Source organism: Rhagoletis zephyria, unplaced genomic scaffold (genome assembly GCF_001687245.7).
Source record: "Rhagoletis zephyria isolate East Lansing unplaced genomic scaffold, Rhagoletis_zephyria_1.1 Rzeph_scaffold_01688, whole genome shotgun sequence".
Lineage (NCBI taxonomy): Eukaryota > Metazoa > Arthropoda > Insecta > Diptera > Tephritidae > Rhagoletis > Rhagoletis zephyria.
In genome coordinates this window covers 62,944-72,838 of record NW_016158772.1, presented here as the reverse complement: position 1 = coordinate 72,838, position 9,895 = coordinate 62,944, and the positions used below count along the sequence as shown (strand labels likewise).

The window sequence follows — 9,895 nt, the reverse complement described above, 5'->3', positions numbered from 1 at the left end:
ATTTAAAGAAAATTAAATTGAGAAAACAATTTTTTAATAAGAAAAAATACGTAAATTAGTTCTAAAAATTAAATTAAATTAAAAACTACATATATTTTTTTAAACAATAAGATCTAGAAATCAAAACAAAATTATTTTAAAAAATTAATAAAATAAAAAAGTTTTTAATATACGACGCTTCTATAAATGTACTAAAAAGAAGAAAACAATAATGATGCATACACAAACCCATTCATACTGCTTTTCATTTTCCTAAAATACCCATAGATAAAATCTTTTTGACAGAATATAATGAAACCACTTATAGTCAGATGGTAACATGTTCATGTTCTACTTTTCAAAACCAAATATGTAATCTAAATGACTTTGGCTATATTTCTCAGTTGTGCAAACATATTTACACGTTCACACACATTTTTTACTTACATTGGTAAGAGAATATTTGGGTTGCATTACCGGCTATGTTTGGCGACTCCCATCCACATACTTAAACATATTCCACTGTACGGTACAGTTGTACAACAAATATTCACCAAAAAGGTAGAACATTTTCCCATTAATTCAATGCGACATTGAAAATATGCGCAAGAAAAGTGCCAAAAAAATAATGGACCCAAAGTATTTATTTTATGGGAATGGGGAGAAAAAGGTTCGCCGACGAGTATGCCCCTTCGGTGTTGTCGGCAACAAACTGTGCGCTTACACGATTACTACTAACCTGAATGCGGCTGGGTTGAAACAGCAACGATGGCAGAGATGCCGGCAAAAATATACTTTGATAAGGACAATTATGGTGATGGGGATAGTCGACGTGATGCTGTGTACACACATACATACAAATATAGAAATAGTATACTCGAGGGTGAGGCGCAATTGACGTTGGCGTTGGTGGTAGTTTTTGTACGAAAAATTTCAAGTGCGTGCAATTGCGCCAAGTGTTGTCTTGGATGTGCTATGTGCATTTGTATTGTGTCTGCTCGTCTGGCTGTCGTTCCGTTCAAATTGTCTGCCTGCTCTTTTGAGCCGGTCGTCTAGGCGAAGTCTTTTGTGCTGCTGGCTGGCACTTGGCTTTTTACATTTAGTCGAGCCAAAAGATTGTGTGAAAGAGGGAAACGCCGAAAATTTCGATTCGCACTAAAGAAACACTTTAAGCGAAAGGCCTGCAGCGATGAGCTACCCCGAAATAAAATGAGATTTTTATGTTTTCTCTGCTGCTGTTATTGACTACCTTGGGCTTGGGGTTGCACATTGCCTCCTATTTTGCCTTTTGCGTTAGGCGTTGTTGACTTTGCTGCTGGGTGGCTTGGTGGCATTGCAAAGACACACAAGGACACCCAAAAAATCTGTATTCGGCAGTGTTTGTTATGTGTAATGTTGTTGAATAAAATATGAGTTGAATTAACTTGGATGCAGCCGCCGTTCATAATGAATACCGAGATTTCTATGCTGTGAAGCATTCTGTTGACTGAAACTTGTTTACATTTTGCCGGCAGACTCGACTGACTGTGGGCAGCACTTCAAAGTGAATTGGCGAAACGAATCTAAAAAAAACAAAAGATCTCATAATAAGCGAAGTGTAAAAAATATCAGAGTGCATTAAGACTTAGAGGTATTCAATTAAAAACGTGAATACACAATTCTGTTTTTGTTTTTTTTTCAGTGTTTTATTTTATAATTAGGCTTATTTCTAGAAAGAGTAATAAACAAACATAAGTGAAATTTATTTGAAAAAAAGTATTATAACTACATGCATCCATACACATATGCTTCCCGAAATGCTTCTTTTACTAAAACATTTATAACGCTCAAAATAAATGTGAAGTTGCACTAAAATTTACCGGGAAAAATTGAATATCCTGCACCAAAGTAACAAGTTTATAGTTGTGTGCGTGCTTTATAAGTGATCTCCGTGTCAAACGTCGAACGAACGAAATCGCGGCAACGTTTTCCCTTTCGTTCTACGTATCGAAGAATAACGTGAAAATTCGTACGTATTGGCAGGAAGACAAAGATCAGCGGGCCCCGTTAAGATATCGTTCGTTGGCGGCGGTCAGAGAGGTTCGAAAGTTTGGCGACGCGAACGCATCGAAATGACAAATGATCCGGATTTAGATGATTGTGCCTTTCTATCAGGTAAAGCTAAGTACATTCATATATTCATTATTACGCTGAGAAAATTTTGACTTTTAAAAATTAAGAGATCGTGAGCAAATGGGAAAAACGACATAGCAAAGGATTTTCCAGATATTTTATGGGGAAGAATATCTTCGATTAAACATTAAATTTCTGGTTTATTTTTTTACTAGGCAAAATCATTTTCTACAGAATAAATCATATTTTTTCATAGTCAAAAATTTGAGTTACAATAGTCGTTTTAGGATGTACAAAAAAAATATCTACTTAATTTCATACGACAAGTAATTAATATTAGGTTTATCTCACAACTACTGAAAATCGCTTGGAGCTATACGCAGTCCTGGATTAACACTAGGTGCTCTCGGAGGACTGACACAGGACGCCAGATTTTGGGAGACGGCAAATTTGAAAACATGAATTCAAATAAATGCAGGTTTATTTATTTATTTCGGTTATTAAAGCTTTCAAAATTTTACATATATTTTTGATAATAATTCAAAATAATTAGGAACCACTGTTTGCAACGCTCTTTTATGGTATTCAGCTCTTGTCACTAGATAAGGGTCAAGGTCAGGTAACTTAAAGCTACCACATAAAAATTCATTTAGATCGATATTGCTTATATTTGGACAGGCGAAAGTTAACGTAACTTATTGCCACGAAGTCTGTTTAATCTGGATTTTCGACGTTTTAAGTTACGTTAAGTTAATATTACCAAATTCAAACTTGCAAAGGAAATAACATGATTTTTGGTTAATATAAGCAATGCCTTGGTTGATATTTTCTACAATTAGTAATAATAATAGATTGGCGCTTATACCATATCTACTTATGTTAGTGTTTGGCCGAGCTTCTCCTCCGATTTGTGGCGTACGCCTTGATGTTGTCCCACAAAGGGGAGGGACCACAGTTTTACGTCGACTCCGAAAGGCGATTGTTTTCCATGGCACAAATATATTCGGAGGTTTGCCATTGCCTGCCGAGGGGCGACCGCTGTTAAGAAAAAATATTTTTTGAAAATTTTTTTGTGCGATGTTGCTTTGACCAGGACTTGAACCAAGGCGCTGCGGAGGTCTACAATTATTTTCTAATAATTAATTCGCTTATGTTCTGCACTTCACAGATGATTTTCCATAATTCGGAGATACAAAACAAAAATGTTTATAGTCATTTTAGCACGTTGCCTCTGACGAGGTTAGCAAATAACAGCAATCATCTCTACACATTCAGCCACAGCCGCTTTATGAATTTGTCTTTAAATGTTCAACCTGAATCAATTTTCTTCGTCGTTTAATTTGGTTCTGCACTTCACAGATGTTTTTTCGTAACTAGCAAAACCAAAAACCGCTGACGGCATTCGTACTCTTAACCTCTTTGAAATATGTTAAGGGGAAAAAGATTGGTAGGGGATCCAAAACTTCCATATTTACCGCGCGCGGTAATATTGAAATTTTAATTAGTTAGAGTGGCTAAATTTATGTTTTATACGTCTGCTTTAGAAAGCAATCTGATAAAAATATTAATTTTAGTAGAAAAAATATTCAGTCTTAAGTTTGTGCTTTTTAAGATATTTAGATATTTTTGTGTTTATAATTGACAGTTTAGTACAGTCATTCTAGCTCTATTTCTAGTGATACCTGGAAAAAATTGCACACAGGATAAAAATGATACCATGCTGTTCAGAAAAATATTTTAATCGCAGGAAAAAAATTTGTACCTCTCAATTTGATAGGAAACATTTTTAATTAATTAAAAACAATTAGCAATTACCGCATCGCTGAAATCAATTTTTTTCATGGAAGTGATGGAAAATTTTGAAACTGGTTAATAACCACGCCCACCTTCCATATTAAGGTATTTAAAAAAAATGGAAACTGCGATATTTCAAAAATTACTGCACTGAGGAAACTTTATGTAAAATAATTTTTGTTTAATTAAATTAAAAAGCCCCCGCTGTGGTGTAGTGGTCAGCTGTGCGCGCTACCATTCCGCAGGGCACGGGTTCCGCTTTTTAAATGGCTAGCCGGTACTAAAAATTCGGATGTTTCGAAATTGATAACCGGTAAAAAATTGACCTCAATTTTGGAAGTAACCCTAATAAAAGAAATTAGCGGGATCACAGCCCAGGGTTTTCAAAGTTTGTAGTCGGTACAAAAATCGATTTAATTTTTGAAATCACCGTGAAGTAATCCTTACAGGAGTAAAGCTTAAACCAGTTTCAGTGCTAGTAGTGCGGTAATTGCCAGTGGTTTTGAATTAATTAAAAATAGGGGCTATTCGGAATTGCAACAAAACAAAGCATCAGTCTCTTTTATTTTTAAACCATACGCGGTTAGATTGGGCTTTTCCAGCAATTATAGTTTAGATGTAAAAGACACTGATGCTTTGGTTTGCTGCATTTCCGAATAGGGGGATATTTTCTGTAAAATTGAGAATTTAAGATTTTCTTATTTGGCTTAAAATATTTTTCTAAACAGCATGGTACTAATATTTGTTTTTGCTCTTGGGTTACAAATATCAAATTTCAGATACTCTTCGCACAAGGAATTCAAGGAGGAAAAGAAAATTCCTAAAGTCTCACTTTCTTACTCGCTCACTCAAGCGAAATGAGAAGTTTTGACATACGTGTACCGAGGCGAATTAAATCAGCTGTTCTTGCAATATCATCTTATATGATTTCGCCTTGGTTTAATCTCGACCTTATTCATAATCATAATCTTAATTGTGACCAGCCAACGCCGCCATCCCCTACCTTCTTTTGCCGATTTTTCGTTTGAAATTAGAGCTCAACGAGTGTGTCGCTTTTTGGTTACATCGATGTTTGCATTTACTCCCAATCGAACGTAAAGAAGTTTCACTTCAAAAAGTTGATNCTAGGCAAGCCGATTCACTTAATTTATACAGTGACTTTAATATTCGCAACTTTTTTGGAGTAAAATTTTTTTTGTTTTTTTTTCTAAAAATACACTCCAATCTTTAACCAAAACCATATAAATCACAGTGTGAAATTTAATCTGTATCTTAAAAAATTCTTGGGTATGCAATTTTATAGCCCCTACCTTTTTAGTTGAAGGAAGCGCAAGTTTCAATTGGCTACAAAATCGCGTATATTTTTGAGATTTTTTTTGAGACTGCTTTTGCAATTTTTTATGTAACAAGTGCAATTTACAAAAGCTGGTGTTGATTTTTTGAAATTTTGTTTCATATAAAATTCATGCTTATATGGAAAAAAGTGCGAAAATCCGTCACCAAAAGAAAAAAAAAATCAAAAATCTACGGGGTTTTTAGCCGTTTGAAACTTGCACTTCATTAAACTAAAATTATATGGTCTATAAAACTACGCGCTCAAAAATGCTCTAAAGATTCAGATTAAAAATTTGAAATTTTGATGAAAATTTGTTGAATTTTCCTAAATTTTGTTTAAAGTTTGAGACTGTGAATTCTATGCTTTTGGTTAAAGCTTGGACGGTATTTTTTTATAGAAAAAATGTAACTAGAAAAACATTATGAATATTTAAAAAAAAAAAATCTACACCCGTTCACTTGTTTGAGTCACTGTGTATTATTATTAATATAATAATATTAGTACGCTTATAGTTTTAATGGTGGATATTTTTATTTTTTTTTACATACAAATCCAAGCTCTAGTCTCAACCAAAACNGCGAATCACTTAAGTTATACAGTGACTTTAATATTCGTAATTTTTTTGGAGTAAATTTTTTTTGTTTTTTTTTTTCTAAAAATACACTCCAATCCTTAACCAAAACCATATACATCACAGTGTCAAATTTAATCTGTATCTTAAAAAATTCTTGGGTATGCAATTTTATAGCCCCTACAATTTTAGTTGAAGGAAGCGCAAGTTTCAATTGGCTAAAAAATCGCTTATATTTTCGAGATTTTTTTTGAGACTGCTTTTGCAGTTTTTTATATAACAAGTGCAATTTACAAAAGCTGGTGTTGATTTTTTGAAATTTTGTTTCATATAAAATTCATGCTTATACGGAAAAAAGTGCGAAAATCGGTCACCAAAAGAAAAAAAAATCAAAAATCTACGNCCGATTCACTTAATTTATACAGTGACTTTAATATTCGCAACTTTTTTGGAGTAAAATTTTTTTTGTTTTTTTTTCTAAAAATACACTCCAATCTTTAACCAAAACCATATAAATCACAGTGTGAAATTTAATCTGTATCTTAAAAAATTCTTGGGTATGCAATTTTATAGCCCCTACCTTTTTAGTTGAAGGAAGCGCAAGTTTCAATTGGCTACAAAATCGCGTATATTTTTGAGATTTTTTTTGAGACTGCTTTTGCAATTTTTTATGTAACAAGTGCAATTTACAAAAGCTGGTGTTGATTTTTTGAAATTTTGTTTCATATAAAATTCATGCTTATATGGAAAAAAGTGCGAAAATCCGTCACCAAAAGAAAAAAAAAATCAAAAATCTACGGGGTTTTTAGCCGTTTGAAACTTGCACTTCTTTGAACTAAAATTGTATGGTCTATAAAACTGCGCGCTCAAAAATGCTCTAAAGATTCAGATTAAAAATTTGAAATTTTGATGAAAATTTGTTGAATTTTCCTAAATTTTGGCTAAGGCTTGGATGGTATTTTTTATTTTTATTTTTATTTTAATAATAATATTACGCTTATAGTTTTAATGGTGGATATTTTTAGGCTTACTTTTTACTATCCATAACCGATAGCTGCCATCATTGTAGCATATAAAGTCAAGCTTTTGTGACATGGGGGTTTAGGCGGAGAAATGAAGATGCTGTGAAGAAGCTGCTAGATNTTAAAGTTTGAGACTGTGAATTCTATGCTTTTGGTTAAAGCTTGGACGGTATTTTTTTATAGAAAAAATGTAACTAGAAAAACATTATGAATATTTAAAAAAAAAAAATCTACACCCGTTCACTTGTTTGAGTCACTGTGTATTATTATTAATATAATAATATTAGTACGCTTATAGTTTTAATGGTGGATATTTTTATTTTTTTTTACATACAAATCCAAGCTCTAGTCTCAACCAAAACCGATAGCTGCCATCATTGTAGCATATAAAGTCAAGTTTTTGTGGCATGGGGGTTTAGGCGGAGAAATGAAGATGCTGTGAAGAAGCTGCTAGATGAAGAAAACCTGACTAAACTGGAAAATCGTTGCAATTTAAAACTAAGATAAAGTCCACAGTATAATTTTAGGTTTGGTGTTTCTTTTAAATCTGGACCTTTTTGCAAATTATCTGGATTTTTATCCAAACTTCTATAAGAAAAGCATACCTGCTTTCGAAGGAAGCATAGGTACTATTATAGGAATATATAGGACGATTTTACTGTAAATTAAAATTTTTGCAACGCTGCAAGAGGCTTATATGTATTTCTAAGACCAAAATAACAACATCCACTAATATATAAAACAGCTATAACGAAATGCGGAATTCATTCGACATTGCATTCTAAAACCTACACCATTGTGTGCTTTCGCCCAGCAAAAAACACGATTATCACAGAAGCGAAAGTGGAAGCGAGCTAGGCGATGGGAATCGCTTACCCTTTCGCTTCAGGAACGCCTTATTTTAACATGGGCATGTCATTGGCGGTAAGCCCTTACCCGCAGCATTACCTTCAAACGAAGGGAGAACGCATGGATAAACAGAATCAAGAAAAGCGAACAAAGAATGCCTTACAGAAAAACTAATTTAGAATGCCCAGATGAGTACATACTTATTTATATTAAATCAGAAAATGTCTTAAAAGATGAAATTAACATATGTATGTATTTGGGTATTTAGATTTTACTTAAAAATCGGTATTTACATCCATGCATATTTGATTAAGCTTAAAATTGTACTTCCTCACTCATGTACTTCACTTCGCGTCACCGACTTCACCTTCGCTGCAAATTGAACAAAGCAAAACATGATTTTTATGCGAGACAAATTTCNGAAGCTGCTAGATGAAGAAAACCTGACTAAACTGGAAAATCGTTGCAATTTAAAACTAAGATAAAGTCCACAGTATAATTTTAGGTTTGGTGTTTCTTTTAAATCTGGACTTTTTTGCAAATTATCTGGATTTTTATCCAAACTTCTATAAGAAAAGCATACCTGCTTTCGAAGGAAGCATAGCTAAATTTTTTCTTTGTTTAATCTACTAAGTGCTATATTTTCATGTGAACCTACAACAAAAACAAAAGTTATAAGAAAAAAAATTGCCTAACTGAACAAATATCTCAATCAGTTTTAGTTGAATAAAATTCGTCTGACTTCAGTTGCTTTTATTTTGTATAAAACTGACAATTTCGTACAAAGTTGTAATGAACTTTTCTTACTCAAATATCACTTTTTTAGTATAAACCATTCAAATATAAAAATTGAATATTAAAAAATTATATTTTTCCCACGAAATAGCATTGTGCGCCGGCAGATATAACTTAGAGCAGTTTTTGTTGTCTTTGGTCAATTACGCACTGTTAGCCATAACTTTTACTGTGATTGGACCACCCTAGACCATTTAGGGCATCAATTAATATTTTAAATTGCAAAGTCATCGTGATTGGAATTATGCTCAAATTTTCAAGTCTCTAGCTTGTCAGAAAGTTAGTTTAAAATCGATTGGAATTTCGCACTTTTTAACCAACCTGAGGAGTTCTCGTAGATAGATATTAGCCGTCTTGGTAGCTTCATGATTGGTTCTCGGCGTTTTATAGATTTAGTAGTGGTCAAAATTTAAAATCGCTTTGTACTAGAATGTCACAGTGTGTCATTTTGATTGACATAAATTTTTGCTTCGAGCAGAGATACTACAAAAATCTTTGTGAAATTTTGGTTACTGAGAAAGTTTAGTTCCAAGAAGTTTTGAGTAATTTTGAAGTAGTAGAACTACTATGTATATATGTAGCATTTATTCTATTTATTCNCGAAGACTCAAAATGTGTTAAAACAGACGCGGAGCGGTCCAATCTCTTACGCTATACATATGTATGTATGTACGTTGATTAAAAATGGGTTTACTCACGATGTTCTTAACCCAGATTCAACTGAATACTATATACTATTTGGAGTTACGTTAAAAGTTGCAAATGTGAGCCATTTTTTTCAGAAATCGATAGAAAATATTTCATTGTTTTGTAGTACGAGGGCGAAGTTTTTTTCCATCAAAAGCGCCAAAATTAGCATTTATAAAGTGCCATTTTTGTCTGCTTATATTTATTAATATATTGATTTTATCTAGACCATTTAGGGCATTAATTAATATTTTAAATTGCTATGTCATCGTGATTGGAATTATGCTCAAATTTTCAAGTCTCTAGCTTGTCAGAAAGTTAGTTTAAAATCGATTGGAATTTTGCAATTTTTAACCAACCTGATGAGTTCTCGTGGATTGATATTAGCCGTCTTGGTAGCTTCGTGATTGGTTCTCGGCGTTTTATGGATTGAGTAGTGGTCAAAATTCAAAATCTCTTTGTACTAGAATGTCACAGTGTGTCATTTTGATTGACATAAATTTTTGCTTCCAGCAGAGCTGGAATGGGGTATAGTCATTGCGCTGGGTATGCAGTTACAGTTGCATGGCTATACTCAATCCCGACTCTTGCGTCCTCGTTCGCGCACTCTGGGCAACGTGAGCAACCCATGTGCGAGATGCGGTAACCAATCCGAGTGGAGCCTTGGGTCACGGCAGAAAGAGAGGGAGCTTCGGTGGGGCCACTCTGACTTATTCGGTTTAAGGGCTCACTGAAGTCTGCAGCGTCTGT

At 33.5% G+C, this 9,895-nt stretch overlaps 1 protein-coding gene across 1 annotated transcript in view; it reads left to right on the top strand.

The window, feature by feature from the left end:
- Window positions 1-747: 747 nt before the first annotated feature.
- Window positions 748-9,895, top strand: part of LOC108364840 (endoplasmic reticulum aminopeptidase 2) — a 29,545-nt gene continuing 20,397 nt past the window's right edge. Inside the window, exons 1-2 of the mRNA XM_017618689.1 lie at window positions 748-916; window positions 2,002-2,133. Coding sequence (XP_017474178.1) covers window positions 748-916; window positions 2,002-2,133 — 301 coding nt within the window. The remainder of the gene's footprint in view (window positions 917-2,001; window positions 2,134-9,895) is intronic.